Source organism: Phocoena phocoena, chromosome 4 (genome assembly GCF_963924675.1).
Source record: "Phocoena phocoena chromosome 4, mPhoPho1.1, whole genome shotgun sequence".
Taxonomy (NCBI): domain Eukaryota; kingdom Metazoa; phylum Chordata; class Mammalia; order Artiodactyla; family Phocoenidae; genus Phocoena; species Phocoena phocoena.
This window is the reverse complement of record NC_089222.1, coordinates 58693077-58710309: the sequence shown is the minus strand read 5'-3', so window position 1 is coordinate 58710309 and position 17233 is coordinate 58693077. Positions and strand designations below refer to the sequence as shown.

Sequence of the window (17233 nt, the reverse complement as noted above, 5' to 3'; positions counted from 1 at the left end):
TTTATTAATAAAAACAATAATATTTTTCTTAACTGAAAGTATTTAGAATCCAAAAATATATGTGGAATAGAACAGGCAGTCATTCAAATGTTTCCTTTTCTTAAACCAAGCTTTCCTTAGGCTTTCACAACTTCACAGCTTTAAGGGTCTGGATATTCTCGCTGCTCCAAGTAAAAGTGTGGTTTGAAATAACTAAGAGATTATCTCGAAATGAGTAGCTAAGGAAACGTGGGAACACACAAGTAAAAGAGAGGTGATTAGGAAGGCAGACAAGAATGTGATTACAACTGAGAAAAATGAAGCTAATCAAGGACACTGTACCCCAGTCGGATGCCATCCAAGTTTACAGGCGGGGATGGTCTGTGCGGAGTCTGGAAAAGAAGCGATGAGAGAGAATGAGGCTGTGATGTCTTCTCCGGGGTCAAGAGAAGGGGGGCAGGGGGATGTGGGGCAGGAAGTTTATTCAGCTGAGAGAGAGACAAGCAAGCTTGGTGTCCTGATAACATTTACATCCTAGCAAGGAGAGACAGAAAATAAACAGAAAGAGACATAAAAGATAATTTCCGGCAGAGATAAGAGTGATAGAGGAGCCTGAGGGTGGAGACCAGGGAGTTGGGGTCTTGATACAGTGTGACAGGGGTGGAGCATGGGGGGCTCTCCGGGAGGGCTAGATCTCAGGATGAGGGACCAGGCAAGCAAAGTGGAAAGAGAACCCTCTCTAGATGAAAAAGCATGTACAAAAGCCACAACTCCAGGAAAAGCCTGGCTATGTCCTCAAAAGACAGAAAGAAACTCAGGGTGCTGGAGTAGAGGGAGAGGGAGGAGAGGTCTGCAGAGGCAGGAGAAGTGCAGGATGCAAAACCACTGGAGGGTTCCCAGATGAGAAGCGCCACAATCTGATCTACATTTTTAAAGATCACTCTGGGACTTCCCTTGTGGCGCAGCGGTTAAGAATCCACCTGCCAATGCAGGGGACACGGGTTAGAGCCCTGGTCCGGGAAGATCCCACATACCATGGAGCAACTAAGCCCATGCACCACAACTACTGAACCTGCGCTTAGAGCCCACGAGCCACAACTACTGAAGTCTGTGTGCCTAGAGTCCGTGCTCCGCAACAAGAGAAGCCACCGCAATGAGAAGCCCGCGCACCACAACGAAGAGTAGCCCCCGCTTGCCCCAACTAGAGAAAAGCCTGCGTGCAGTAACGAAGACCCGATGCAGACATAAATAAATAAATTTATTTATTAAAAAAAAAAAAAAGATCACTCTGGCAACAGGAAGAGAATTATGGGGAGAGGATCCAGAGAATACATGATTCCAAGGCTACTGTAAAGTCTAGACCCACGCTGTCCAATACAGTAGCCACTAGGCATATGTGAATGTTTCCATCTAAATTAATTTAAATTAGGTTAAATAAAAAATTCAGTTTCTTCATCGCACTGGCCACATTTCAAGAGCTCAGTACACAGTCACATGTGGCTAGGGTTACCATACTGAGCAGTGCAGATATGGAACAATTCCATCATCCCAGAAAGTCCTTTAGACAGCCCTGTCTAAACAAAGCAAGACGGCACCTTAGCCTCTGGGGGTGGCAGAGGAGGGAGCGGGGGCTGGGTTGCTCATGGCAGAGATGGGGAGACTGGGGTAGAGTCAGTCTATAATTTTAGGGTACAGCCCATAAGCATAGAAGACAGAATAGCTGTAGAAGTGTGTGGGAAATGGCAGAATTGAGGTCAACCCCTAACTGCTTTGATTCATTACTTCATAAGACTGCCCACCTCTCTCCGCTTGACTCTTCCTTTCATCAAGCAAGCATCTGCCTATTAATCCAGCCTCTCGGATACTTCCATATCTGAACGGTACATATGAATATTACAATGACTGGAGCACAGATTCTCCAGTACAATCTGGCTTCTAGAGAAAAACCAACAGACCACAGTTTTAAAATACAAAAATTAAGTACACGCAGATGGGAAGCAAATGCGCAGTCAGAAAGTAAAACGGGGACGTCCCTGGTGGTCCAGTGGTTGGGACTCCATGCTCCTGATGCAGGGGGCCCGGGTTCGATCCCTGGTTGGGGAACTAGATCCCACATGCATGCCACAACTAAGAGTCCGCAGGCCACAACTGAGAAGTCCGCATGCCGCAACTAAAGATCCCACATGCACAACGAAGATCCCACGTGCTGCAGCTGGGACCCAGCACAGCCAAAATAAATAAATAAGTAATAAAAATAAATAAATTAAATTTAAAAAAAAGAAGAAAGTAAAACAAAGTTCCAGATCAAGTGCAGCAAGCACACAGCCCACAGAAAGGGGAAATGTGATAGAGAAAAGCGCTATCAAAAAACAGGCAGTGGTTGAGAGTCCGCCTGCCGATGCAGGGGACACGGGTTCGTGCCCCGGTCCAGGAAGATCCCACATGCCGCGGAGCAGCTGGGCCCATGAGCCATGGCCGCTGAGTCTGCGCGTCCGGAGCCTGTGCTCCGCAACGGGAGAGGCCACAACAGTGAGAGGCCCGCGTACCACAAAAAAAAAAAAAATAGGCTGAGGGACTTCCCTGGTGGCACAGTGGTTAAGAAGCCGCCTGCCAATACAGGGGACACGGTTCGACCCCTGGTCCAGGAAGATCCCACAGGCCGCAGAGCAACTAAGCCTGTGCACCACAACTACTGAGCCTGCATGCCACAACTACTGAAGCCCACGTGCCCAGAGCCCGTGCTCTGCAACAAGAGAAGCCACCACAATGAGAAGCCCATGCACCGCAACAGAGTGGCCCCCACTCGCCGCAACTAGAGAAAGCTTGCACACAGCAATGAAGACCCAAAGCAAAAATAAAATAAATAAAATACAGAATACAACATTTGCAAAATCCAAAACCTTGGTTTCAACAGCAAATCCACAGAAATAAATTTGTCCAAATCAGCTAAGTAGAAAAAAACAAACGCATATAATCCCAAGAGACTGTAGCCCTCTGCTAAATGTTGATAAATCATGCTTGTGGCCATGAAGTGTTAAGAAAAAATAGACATGTTAATGCAGTCATGATTCTTCTAGTTTGCTCCAACTTTGACGTTCTCTCTGCAGAGAACTCCTACACCTTACAGCTGCACAGCCTGGTCCCACACGGCTAAAGGCACAGTCCGAGCAGCAAGGTTTTGACACACTATAAATTTACTGTTCCACTGAGGCATCATTTATTAACTTTTTTCCTAAGTATGAAACTAAATCCTTGCTCTGGGTATCTATCTGGAGCAATGAGGATGCTGTCACCTGAACAGCTGGGAAGGGTTTGGGCAGGACACGAGGAAGAGCAGCTACTACGATGCTCAGAGGACAAATGGGCAAAATAAAAATCGTCCGAGAATGAAGACACTGAGGTGAGCATCTTCAGCAGCACTGAACTGAAGCTATAATCCATCTAAGTAATTCCCAGCTTACAGCTAAAAAAAAATGTGAAACCACCTTGTCAAAGGTAAAAACCTCTATAGTCTTTTCTTATTATTTTTAAGAATAGATGGCTCGGGCTCCCCTGGTGGCACAGTGGTTGAGAGTCCGCCTGCCGATGCAGGGGACGTGGGTTCGTACCCCGGTCCGGGAAGATCCCACATGCCGCGGAGCGGCTGGGCCTGTGAGCCATGGCCGTTGAGCCTGCGCGTCCAGAGCTTGTGCTCCGCAACGGGAGAGGCCACAACAGTTGAGAGGCCCAAGTACCGCAAAAAAAAAAAAAAAAAAAAGAATAGATGGCTTTCTTCAGGATGCATTTCCCCTGATAAACTACATTAAACATGAAGATTAGGTTTCCAGGCTAACCCATAAAAAGTCCATCAGTATGAGCTGAAGCTGAGTATGAATAACACCCCTGAACAGAGCTCCCCCACAAAGGAGGCTAGCAAACACTCAACGCCCAAGGCTTTTGCTACCAGACAGAGCCTCACAAAGAATTACCAAGTACAGGACGTCCCTCTATGGCAACCACAAGACCCTATAAATTCCATTTCACCTTCTTCTCGGAGGGATCCCCCCACTACCTCCCACTAAAGAGAAGGATAGCAATAAGTAGTATTCCACGGGCAGCCATGAGTACCACAAACCCTGCAAGGTAGGTAGTACAGAAGGGAAAACCAAGGCTTAGAGAAAGTCAGTGAAATTAAGGCACTTGCTGAAGTCCTGTTTCTGTGAAGTAGTAAGAAGGGGGGCGGACCGGGACCCAGGCCAGTCTGGCCCCCCAAGTGCTACCGGGTTCAACTGAGAGGCAGATGTCGTTTTGGTGGCAGGAGCTAAGTGGGTGGCTGGCAGTAAGCACAGGCCATTGTAGGGGCGTGGGGAAAAGAGCAGTTTCTTCCTTTATTTCAAGGCTGTATCATTCCAAGAAAGCAGAAGGGAGCCACCCCACTGCAGTGAGTAGCCTGGGCCGGGTGCTCTGCCAGGCTTTCCTGCAAGGGAGGGGAGAAGCTGGAGCAGGCCCTGACAGCTCCACTCCCCAAACTCAGAAGGACAGCCGGAGGGGACTTCCCTGGTGGTCCAGTGGTTAAGACTTCACCTTCCAAGGCAGGGGCTGCGGGTTCGATCCTGGGTCTAGGAGCTAAGATCCCACATGCCTCGCGGCCAAGAAACCACAACATGAAACAGAAGCAGTATTGTAACAAATTCAATAAAAGACTTTAAACATGGTCCACATCAAAAAAAATCTTAAGAAAAAAGGACAGGACACCTGAGTCCTTGGAGTTAGCCTTTCCAGGCTGACAGCTCCCTGACAACAGCAGCGGCAAGACCCACCGGGTGGGGCTCCGAGATGCTTGGGAAGCAGCTGTAGGGTTTGACGGCCTCCACGGTGCACGCACCCTCATCAACTTCAGCCATTAAACTGGATCCATCAGTGGTCCCGCTCTGCTGGTTGGGGTTCTGGAGAGAGAGCCCACACCAAATGAGGCTGCTTCCAAGGCCTCAGGCTGGAAATACTGCCCCGGGCTCCCGTCTGAGTTTCTCTGGAACTTGGGCCAATCGGTGGGAGGGCCTGAGGCCTGTGCCAGTCGCTGCTTCCTCAACAACCTGGGGGGCAAAGATCCCAGGAGCAAAGAGGTGGGGCCCTGAGGTCCATCAAAAGGAAGGGTTACTCACAAATCCAGGGTCTCTAACCTAGGGGCTGCCAAACTCTGCAATCCGAACCCTGACGTCTGAGCTCCAAGCCAGTCAGTCCCCCCAGTTTTCCCTGTGGGCGCCTCACCTTCCTCATCTATGACCTTGATACACTCCACCTCCCAGGGTACCGGCTGTGAAGTCATCTTTAACTCCTCCCATTTCTCACCCACTGCATATTCAGTCACTAAGTTGAGCCATATCTTTCATCAAAATCTCTACCGAGTTTAGTCCCAACACCCCACCATCTCTATCCCCACTGCCATCACCCTCAGGAAAGCGCCCCCCTCCGATATTACAAGAGACTCCTAGTTGAATTCCGATTCAAGGTCTCCCTACCTCCCAACCTATTCCTCATTCCACTTCCAGAACAGCCACACCAAATAACCACGGCCTCGTGCTGTTCCCTTGCTCTTAACTGGCCTGCTCATCCGGCCTAAACTTATCAAGACAATCTCCTTCACAACCCACAGAAGTCCCAGCCTTGCTTTCCAGTCTCCCCAGTAATCCTCTCTTCCATAAGCCAGTGAAGGTTCTCATTTACATGCCGAGCTTGGTGCCACCCCCACACCTTTGTCTGCCCTCCTCCCAAATGCCACCTTTTCAGATCCCATCCAGTTGTCCAGGCCGATAACTCTTCCAGACTTTCCTGATTACTCCTGTGCCTGAAATCTCCATTCACACGTTACAAGTGCCACACGGTTCAAAACTTAAATATCCTATAAGTGCTTCAGGGTCTAACCTGATGACATATCAGGGCTTACGTCCCATCTCTGTCACATACTGAGATGTCTGTACACGTCTTTGAACAAGCTACCTAACTTCCCTGACTCTCAGTTTCCTCTCTGTAAAACAGGGCAAAAATAGTGATTATCACTTATAACAGGTTACAATTGTAATTAAATGAGATGTTATATATAGAAGTACCTAGGACAGTACTTGACTCATTATAGACACTCGAAATCAGTGCTCACACTCCACTATGATAGAAAGATCCAGATCATACTCTCCTTTCCTGTGGTCCTCTGTTTCTCTCCTAATACTAACACGTCCCCAGTAGCACCTAGCACAGTCCTGGGGGCATAAGAGGCACTAAATAAGTATTAGTACTTGCTAATTAACACAAAACAAAATGTTTTATTATTTATCTTATTACAGGAAGCACATGCTATTCCGCAACATCTCTAGTCTGGAGTCACGTTCAGATTCATTAAATTCTTATTATTGCCTTGTCCTGCTGTTCCAGCTCTAAAAATAGGTGCTCTCGTTCACATCTGCCCTGCACATGGGGACAACGGGTGTCCTGGGCTGATCATGAGCAGCAGCACAGAGGCCTGGGCGACACCCACAGACACCAGCTCTCTTGTCACCTCCCCGAGGGGCACCATGTGTGATCACTTCTACCAAGATCCTGGGGCATCTAGAATCATAATACACAAAATACTCAGCAAGTACCCAAGACACATTTCTCTAGCTTTTCAAGGGTCCAGCTTACGACTTTCCAGACAATATGATAAAGTAAAAATACAGCATTGGTTATTTTTTGTTTGTTTGTTTGTTTTTTGCAGTAGGTGGGCCTCTCACTGTTGTGGCCTCTCCCGTTGTGGAGCACAGGCTCCGGACGCGCAGGCTCAGTGGCCCTGGCTCATGGGCCCAGCCGCTCCGCAGCATGTGGGATCTTCCCGGACCGAGGCACAAACCCGTGTCCCCTGCATCGGCAGGCGGACTCTCAACCACTGCGCCAAGAGGGAAGCCCGGCATTGGCTATTTTTAATAACCTTTTTTATTCCAAAATGCATGCTCATGATTTTTTTTAAAACAGAAAAGATAAAGCCTTACTAGCACAGGTTCCCAAACGGCACAGTTTTCAATCCTTAATTCTCTAAGACCTCAGCTATTCTGTGTCTTCAACAATCGGTATCCCAACCACGATAGAGATGGACAAAGTGCTTTGAAAGCACAGGAAAATAATTCTCTAACGCAGCTTGGCGGGTGTGGGGAAGCCCCCAGGAGAACACCTGAGCTGGTTTTTAAGGATCGGTGGGGTTTTCAGGGGGTGAGGGGTTGGGAGAGGGCATTCCATTCCAAGCACAGGCCAACGTATGGAGGGATGAAAGCATGGGGCATCTGAAGAACACAAAGGTGCTAAGGGACAACACTGGCAAGGAAAGTTGGATCAACGTGGTAAATTGACTTGTTTGCTCTGTTAGAAAAGTCTGAACAGTGCCACTGAAAATTCCTAGGCAGGGAAGACATGGTAAGACCCATGTTCTAGAGAAACAACTGGGAGTGCAATGTGACAGATAAAAGGGAGGCAAGGTGGTCAGTTAAGAGGCTTCCGCAAGAGTCCATCCAGGCAAGAGGTGATGAGGGCCTGAGCCGTGGCAGTGGAGAAGGAGAGAGGAGGTCAAGCCGGAACCCAGTCACTAATGGAAAATGACATAAAAGAGACAGGGATACACCTATGTCCACAGCAGTATTATTCAAATAGCCAAACGGTGGAAGCCACCCAAGTGTCCACTGATAGCTGAATGGATAAACGGAATGTGGCGTATACATACAATGGACTATTATTCAGCTTTAAAAGGGAAGGAAATTCTGACACATGCTACAACATGGATGAACCGTGAAAACAAGGTAAGTGAAATAAGCCAGTCACAAAAGGATAAATTCTGTATGATCTCACTTACATAAGGAACCTAGAGCAGTCAAATTCATAGAGACAGAAAGTAGGATGGTGGTTGCCAGGGGCTGGGAAGAAGGAGGAATGGGGAATTATAGTTGAATTGGGAAAGAGTTTCAGTTGTGCAAGATGAAGAGTTCCAGAGATGGATAGTGGTGACGGTTGCACACAACAATGGGAATGTACTTAATACCACTGACGTGTTAAAATGGTTAAGATGGTAAATTTTCTGTTGTATTTTACACAGCTGTTTAAAAAGAGAGAGAGGGAGAGGGAGGTAGAGTGGATGGCATTGTACATCTCCCAGCCTGGGGCACTAAATGAATGGCAGCACCTTGAACTGAGCTCCAGTCCACAGGAAGAATGTAGTGGAGAGAAAAGAGAATTCAGAGACGCACAGATGTCCAGGTTCAACGTGAGCTGAGAATACAAACTCTCCAAAGGCTCCCTGACAGGATCAGCATCATCTCTTACAATCCCAGACTCTAAAAATGACAGAACTTTAATGGGTAATTAACTACTGCCAAAAAGAGCCAGCAAGTGACTTCTTGATTATTAGATTAGAAAAGCAGGACTCTAGGGTACATAGGGCAGATTACACACATATGTCAATTTCACCCCTTTCTGAAACCCAAATAAAAGAACACTTAAGTCATTTTTTTAAAACATAAACCACAAACCTGGAAACTGTGCTGTAGATGGGGTAAGCACTAAAAAGACTAAGATGAGCTGATAAAGCCGAATCCTAGCCCTGCAGGAGGAAAAGCCAAGATTCTATCTGATTTACACCCCAGAATTTCCAAAAGACTCCAGAAGACTCCAGGTTACTCTGAAATTGGGGTAAAAAGGAGCTAAAATAAGGAGGAAAGGTTGAAAATCTATGTAGGTACCACTCAGTGCCCCAAATCCCTCCTGCACACCAGCAAACTACTGATTTATTCTCTAAAGCAGGTATAAACAAAGGATTCAGGTCTGCAGGACAGTGGGCTCAGTTAAGAACAGGGGTACCATAACACATGGAGAATTAGACACGTATGTGTAATGTACATGTATCAGTACAGAACGGGTTAGAAAATACAAACTATTCTAGGTATTTCAGGCAGGAAGGGATTTACTACAGGAAATTAGAGGCTTACAGAATCATGGGAAGAGCTATGAGAGCCAAGGTCAGAGAAACTACCACTCAAGTTCAAGAAATCAGGATGTACAAGCATCACAAGCAACTGAACAGAGGATCCCAGCTCCCCCAAGACTGATGTGTCTTTGAGTCCCAGAAGGACATTCAGAAACTGACTGGAAAATCTCACATCTGCATTGTGAATTATGCAATAGCAATAGTGGCTTCTCCTTCTCTTTCGCCTTCCAAGTCTCTCTGGCAGAACCAAAATCAGAATCCTGCCATCAAAGGATTCTGGGAAATGCAGTGTCCATGTTCCCAGCTCCTGCAACACGGGAGAAGGCTTAGCAAAACAGGTATAGGGTTGAGAACCAAGAGACAATATCCAGCTGGTATTCTATACCCATATGCTGAGACCACCCTCATCCTCTTTTGCTCAGCTCCCCTGAGTCCTGGCAGACAGGTCTTCAGTTTCCAGGCAGTAGATGACAGAAGTCTCCTAACCCGTGGTCAAAGGAAAAAAATCAGGATGCTAAAATGTAAGGTTCCCCAAAGAAACAGCCCAGCCAGATGATCCTACGGTAAAGCTGATATTCAAAAGAATAAAGAATTCTCATCTCTAAAAGAGCCAATAATTTGAGCCCAAGTAGTTGCAATTGTTTTCAAAAGGAGTCAAATTCTCTAAATTTTAATTTGCTTTAAGAAGAATGTATGTGTGGAATATGACATTATGGTTGAGCTAAGATTAACAATAAATTATTCAATTACCACAATGTGAAAATGTGAACCCACAGAAACCTCAGTGCAGGTGGGGTATGTCACTGGAGTAACCAGTTGTACTTGCCTAAACTCTAGAACTTTGGTTTTCAAAGTATGGCCTGGGAACCCTGTGATGCCCCAAGACCCTTCAAGTGATCTGGGAGGTCAAAACTATTTTCATAATGAACTCATTTGCCTTTATCACTCACATGCTCTCATGGGCATTTTTCCGAGTCTATGTGACATCCGATGACATCATCACTCTAATAAGCTAATGGAATGGAAGTTGTTTTTTCTGTCTCAATTTCTAATATGGTAAATGTCAATAGATAGAAACCACATAAAAGCTCTTTGGGGTCCTCAAAAATATTTGAGTATAAAGGAGCCAAAAAGCTTGAGAATTGTTGCTGTAAAACAACTTTTTAGTTAGTTGATTTTGGAAGGGAACTTTTGATATGTGAAACCAATTAGACTTAGTTTAAGTTTATATCTTCCAAGAGAAAAAAAAAACAATCTGTAAGTTCCTAAATTTTGCTTTACTATCTTATATCTGCTTATCCATCAGGAGGAGGATTTTTCCACATAGACCCAAATTAAATTATTTTTTTCCCCTGGGAAACAACTAAACACCATGATAGCAAGTCTCATTGCCCAGAAGGCAGCATACACAGCACAACAGTAAAGAGCAGTCCCTACAGGGACTCAGATACTTGTACACCACTGATCACAGCAGCTTTATTCATGAGAGCCAAAAGGCAGAAACAGCCCAAATGTCCATTGACAGATGAATGGATAAAGAAAATGTGGCCTATACAAAATATAGACTATAATTTGGCCTAAAAAAGGAAGGAAATTCTGATACATACTGCAACATGGATGAAGCTCTTGAAGATATACTAAGTGAAATAAACCAGACACAAAAGGACAAATACTCTATGATCCCACTTATATGAGGTACCTAGAATAGGCAAATTCATAGAGACAGAAAACAGAACAGTGGTTACCATAGGCTGGAAGTAGGGAGGAAGGGAAGTTATTGCATCATGGGTATAGAATTTCAGTTTGGGATGATAGAAAAGTTCTGGAGATGGATGGTGGTGATGGTTACACACGATGCGAATGTATTTATGGCACTGAACTGTACAATTAACATGGTTAAATTGGTATAAATAAAGAAGAAAAAAGCAGAGATTCTAGAGCCAGATAACCTGGATTCAAATCTCAGCTCTACCACTTATAGTTTGTGTGAATTTTGTGCTTTGGTTCCCTCATCTGCAAAATGATAATAATATACAGCATAGGGTTGTTGTGAGGATTACATGAGTTAATATATGAATAAATATATGCTTAGAATGCTGCCTGGCAACTAGCAAGTGCCCCATCACTGGCTCTCAAACTTTAGCACGGGTCAGGATCACCTAGAAAGCTTATTCAAATACAGATAGCTAGACCCCATCCCAGAGTATCTGTCTCAGTGGGTCTGGGATGGGACTCAAGAATTTGCATTTCTAACAGGTTCTCAGGACATGCTGGCACTGCTGGTCCAGGAAGCACACTTTGAGAACCACCGCTCTGTACAAATATTAGCTGTCATTATTATTATTAGCAATGTCTGAGGTAGTAGCAGGCAGATCGATAAGTACTCGTAGAAGGAAGGACAGAAAGACAGAAGTACACTCCTGTGTCACTCCTCTATTCACAGAATACTTCACTTCTGGTCACCGAATGTGAGGGGCAGGGTGGACCCCTCAGGAAGCAACTCTCCATCTCTCTGTAGACACTGAGTACCCCACAATTTAACTCAGCTCTGACACTACCTAGAGACACCATCACATTCCACAGGTTAAGGGCTCAGTCCCATAAGGCTGCCTCCCCCTGCCCCCCTACTTTAATCTTTTTTTGTTTTGCAGTACGCGGGCCTCTCACTGTTGTGGCCTCTCCCGTTGCGGGGCGCAGGCTCCGGGGGCGCAGGCTCAGCGGCCATGGCTCACGGGCCCAGCCGCTCCGCGGCATGTGGGATCTTCCCGGACCAGGGCACGAACCCGTGTCCCCTGAATCGGCAGGCGGACTCTCAACCACTGCACCACCAGGGAAGCCCTGCCCCCCTACTTTAGACACCAGTTGCAAGTCCAGGTTATCACCTGTGCTTCTGAAGGACTGACTATAAATAGTAGGTGCCCACGACCCCCTCCACAGGTTCAATTAATTTGCTAGAGCGGCCCACAGAACTCAGAAAAACAACTTACTTACTGGATTATCAGTTTATTACAAAGGATGTTAAAGGATACCAGTGAACAATTAGAAGAAGAGATACGCAGGGCAGGGTATGGGGAATGGGGCGTGGTGTTCCTGTGCCCTCCCAGCACCCTCCAAACCCCACAGTTCAGGGATTTTTGTTGTTGTTGTCTTCCTTAGATAGGCAAGAATGACTAAATCATTGGCCACTGTCGATTATGTCAATCTCCAGTTCCTCTCCCCTCCCGGGAGGTGAGGAGGGGCTGTAAGTTCCTACCTTCTAATCACTTGGTTGGTTCCCCTGACAACCAGCCCATTCTTAGGAGTTTTCCAAAAGCCCCTAGCACAAACTCAGGTGTGGCTGAAAGGGGATTGTTTAAGGATAACAAAAGACACCTTCATGGCTCTTATCGCTTGGGAAATTCCAAGAGTTTTAGGAGCTCTGTGCCAGGAAAAGGGTCAAAGACCAAATATATATTCCTTATTGTAAATCACAATATCAATATTGTAAATCACAATTTCATATTTTCCTACAAGAAGATGATCTCAAAGCCTTTCCCGCTGGATTTTGTTTCCCAAAATAAACAGACTGTATACCAAAGCCCTTATCTCGGTCTTCAGTTGACCCCAGCTGAGACAGGGCATAAGGTAAGCTCCCCACTCTCAGACAGGTGGGGAGGGGCATAATTAGCACCAGAGTGGCCCAGCTCCTCTCCTACCTAATGCTTCGTACCAAGTAGATGTTTTAGAGCTACAAGTTAAATGCGTAAAAGAAAATAAAATGATGGCAAACTATAGAAGACAGACCATAACTGCTGTGTTATAAGACACAGACCCTAAGTAATGTAGGCTTCAGAGGAAAGGATGAAGTTTGAAGCAGAAGACAAATAGAGGAAGGTGGTCCTAGAAAAGGAAATGAGCCTTAACACACTGAAGACCCAGAGACTGGACTCCCCAGAGCTGACAACCTAGAAAGTGAGAAGAGGTGGGACAAGGTACATTCAGATGAAGGAAGGGCTCAATAACTAAGGAGATGAGAGTAGATTTTACATGGTGGTTCATGAAGGCTTGTGAGCAGAAATATGAACCAATTTCCCCACTCAGCCACACCAAACTTTCTACATAACCCCTGACACCCAAACACCTGGGCTTACAACATGTGATTAACTCTCTTTTATCTCTTTCTTTTCTTCCTATGGTGATTACTAATTGGCCAGGCGCACTTTATGTATTAATTTATCTAATCCACAAAACAGCCCCATGAGGTAGGTTCTATGATTGTCCCCATTTTACAGATGGAGAAACTGGGGCACAGAGAAGTTACACAGCTGGGTGACAGAGCTGGGATTCAAACCCTGCCAGTCTGGCTCTCTCTTTCACATCTGTCCCCACAACAAAGTAACCACTTTCTACATGATAACCCCACATGATTCCTTTCCCAATGTTTCCCATATGTTGTATCCTTACCATTTTCAGAACCCGTAACCACAGGTAATCTGTATATCTCCTACACGTTCATTGAGTTCCTGGCATATATACCAGATGCTGCACCAGCTGCTGGGAATACAAAGATACAAAGTCCCCATTCTCCAGGAAGTTCCCATCACAGATCTTGCAAGATGAACCAAGTTATGGAGAGGTGAACCTACAGGTCGAGGTGAGAAGGTGGGCCTGGGATGAAACCAAATTGGTAGGTGAAAAAACAATCCTCACCCATCCCAGAAGAACTGTTACTTGAGCTGGAATGTTGTTCTCCTATTTATTTCTAGGCATCTTTATCTAAGACCATTTTCAAAAGTATCCAATGCAAGGATGACTATTTTTTCCACTCAAATGGTTTTGGTCCTTTGTCTACCACAGTCCTATAGCACTGGTGGATTAAAGTCTGCTGTGTTTGGCACCAATGGATTTTGCTCTGTATGGTTCTTATAGACACACATGTATGAGTTGGCACATAGTAGGTGCTCAAGAACCCTTATGGGGTTCATGATGAAGTGTTAAGGACCATAGGGAAAGATCTGGAATTATCATGCACTGTGCTTTAATATAATTTGTTATAAAACCTTCTTTCTCTTCCTCCCTTGAAACAGGAAATATACTGATGCACCGGCACTGTAAATAAGCCTAGTCTTCCCCAAAGAAGTACTGTGATATGAATGAAATCATCAGTTTACACTGGACAAGATGCTTCTAGAATAGCGTTTGGCACACAGTAAGCTCCCAATAACTATTTGTGGAAGTGAATTAAAATAATAAGCTTGGGCTTCCCTGGTGGCGCAGTGGTTGAGAGTCCGCCTGCAGAGGCAGGGGACGCGGGCGGGTTCGTGCCCCGGTCCGGGAGAATCCCACATGCCGCGGAGCGGCTGGGCCCGTGACCCATGACCGCTGAGCCTGCGCGTCCGGAGCCTGTGCTCCGCAGCAGGAGAGGCCGCAACGGTGAGAGGCCCGCGTACCGCAAAAAAATAAATAAATTTTAAAAAATAATAAGCTTTTTTTTCACACCTGCCTTACACTATAATGTGGCAAAGACTTCCAATAACAAAGTTCGTAAGAAGAATTTGAAGAGTAACCCAGATCAAACATAGAAAAAGCAGTTTTACCCACTTCACATGTGTTATCCTAAAAGAATTAGGCTACTTTCTTCCTGGCGTTCACAATCTGCAGATGGCTTAAATTAATTACAGTCATCCCTCTCCACCTTTAAAAGCTATTAGTGGAAACCTGCCCAACACTAGACACAAAATCTGAAAATGGCATTCTCAAATACTTTGTGGATAACAGGATTTAATGACACTGCTGACCGTCACATTAAATAGTGTGATCACAATACGCTAAGTATTAAATATAACCATTTCATTCCACTCTATACAGACCTTTTAGAAAGAAAAAAATTAGTAATGAACAAATGAGATGTTTATCTCCCAAATGATCTGGAATTAACAAAAAAGAAAAATTAAATATCACAGAGGATACTAATTCTGGGACTTCATTGTATACAAAACAAAAAGGCTTTGAAATCAGCTGAAATCAACTCACAACATAATAAAGGATACTTTGGAACATTTGCCGCTCATTTGGCTGTTTTTTTTTCCGCCAATACATAATATGGATAAAATGTGTTAGACTATTGTTGTGAAACCTACCTCAGTCCCTCCATCCATGCACCTCCCTTTTGCATTGAGATCTGCCCAGTGACACATGAGCTCTAAAGTGGGTGGATAAAAATAACCTGATCCTCAAAAAGACATGATAAACGCCAGACAGCTGAGTCACTTTGAAGCCCATTTTGACTCCCAAAAGGGACATTCACCCTCCTTTTCCTTCTCACACTTACACATACAACCTGGTGAAAAACACCACCAACAGCCCTGGGTGGAAGGCGGTGATGCGTCTTCACTTCCCCCTCCAGTCTCTGAGGTCACGACTCGCGACTGAACTTTTAATAATTTATACTATTGCATTTCAAAGTGACTCATTTAGAGAAAGAAGCGGAAAGGCTTAAGGAAACCGTAGTAATCCAGCAGACCCCCTATTTCTGCTGCCCGAGTGGAAGCACCCGAAGGTTTCTTCTGACATTCTGACGTAAAGAAAAGGAGTGGGGAGAAATTTAAAGTGGAGGCAGAAAAGCTCAGAGAGTAAATCATAATTGTCCAGGAGTGGGAATCCCTGGGCAAAGCAAACGGTCCCGGAAAGAGAAGGGGGGAATCAATCACGTCCACCTACCCGCCCTCCGCTGTCGCCCCAAAGAGGACGCAAACCATCTGCAACGTACAGTTAAGATCAGGGAACTCTTCGACTCGATCTATCTTTCAAACGGTGGCGGGGTTTTGGTCAAGCTTCTAGGTACTGGGGCCCAGGCAGCCTAAGAAGCCTGGCGGAGCAAGCCACCGCGGCCGCCCAGTCTTTGGCCTCAGCAGCCTTGGGGCATGCAGCGCCGGGCACCCGGTAGGCACTCACTAAGTGTTTGCTGAACTGCAGTGCCCCTGAGCCAACTCTGGCGCCCGGCGAGGAGGTCCCCGGCTGCCACTGCGCATCTTCTCCCCCCGCTTCACGTGCCGCCGAGTTCGGCTGCTCGCGGCCGCCCCAGGCAGCCCGCACCGCGACCCTCCCCCGAGGCGCCGCCGGCGCCGCCGAGCCTTTCTTACGGGGGAGTCGTAGGAGAAGGCGCACTCGTTCTTGTAGACCCTGTCCCCGGACCGAGGCACGCGGATCGTGGGCATGTGGGGCACCAGCAGCTCGCCGATGTCTCCTGCAGCCATCTTCCTATTGCCGCTGCCGCCCGGCATGCCGAACAGGGCGCCCCGGCGCTGCATGGCCGCGGCGCGCACCCAAGCGGAGCGGAGCGCTGGGTCCGCCCGCGGCGGCGGCGGCGGCGGCGGGCTGCGCGGGCGACTGGAGCCGAGCCGGGAAGGGTGGAGAAAGCGGGCCGCGGGGCTGGAGCGGGCACGGGGGGCCTGCGCGTACTGGCGGGCTGGTGGAAGGGACGCTGCTATTTTTAATCCAGTGGCGAATCGCCGGCCCAGTTGCAGCGTCAGGCGGGGCGCTGGGGAGGGCCAGCCGCAGCGCGCGGGGAGGGGGAGCTGGAGAGGGGCCTTGCGCCGTGGCCCCGCTCGGCGCCAGGGGCGGAGGGCGAGACCCCGGGCCGCAGGCTCGGAAGTCGAGAGCATGCTGCGGTGGGGCACCACCTCCGTGTTTTCTACCGTAAATCGTTAGGCTGCGAAGGGACAACTCCGAGGCAACCAACACAAAGAGCAGGATTTGAGGTTTTAAAAACCGCTTGCTTTTAAAACATCTGAGGATAACAGCGGGGACTGCCCCTGATTGGGTAGGGGTGGAACTTGAGGTGCAAATCTAGAACCTAACGTCGGGCCCAAATCTAAATTTGTTCTTTGCACTTCAGTGTTAGTCTCACTAAGCCTCATTCCTCACTTTTTTAACATCTAAATCTCGTTAAAAGAGACTAGAGTAGGATCCAGGAAAGATAGATGTGTATTTTTCCAATAATACAGATTTTTCTTACGTATGGGGCAGGGGTATATTTTTCTCTACCTTTGGAAAGTCTTCTGCGAGATTCGAGGTCTCCGCGTTCAGCATTCACCTGACTGATTTGGGATCTTACGTGCACACATGCATCTTCCCTGCCTTTGCACGTCCAATTCCTCAAAATAAATAATAAACATGGTTAGGTTGGGGAGAATGCGGGGTAATAATCTGCAAACAGAGCATGCCTCACAGCATACTCTCATTTTCTCCAAAAAACTCTTAAAATACAGGTTCAATTCCATTGAGCTTCCCTACCTA

General features: G+C 46.8%; 1 protein-coding gene across 1 annotated transcript in view; it reads right to left on the bottom strand.

Annotated features, from left to right (window-relative positions):
- Positions 1 to 16416, bottom strand: part of USP13 (ubiquitin specific peptidase 13) — a 117290-nt gene extending 100874 nt beyond the window's left edge. The window contains exon 1 of the mRNA XM_065876127.1: positions 16078 to 16416. Within this exon, the coding sequence (XP_065732199.1) occupies positions 16078 to 16245 (168 nt within the window). The 5' untranslated portion in view covers positions 16246 to 16416. The remainder of the gene's footprint in view (positions 1 to 16077) is intronic.
- Positions 16417 to 17233: the final 817 nt, after the last annotated feature.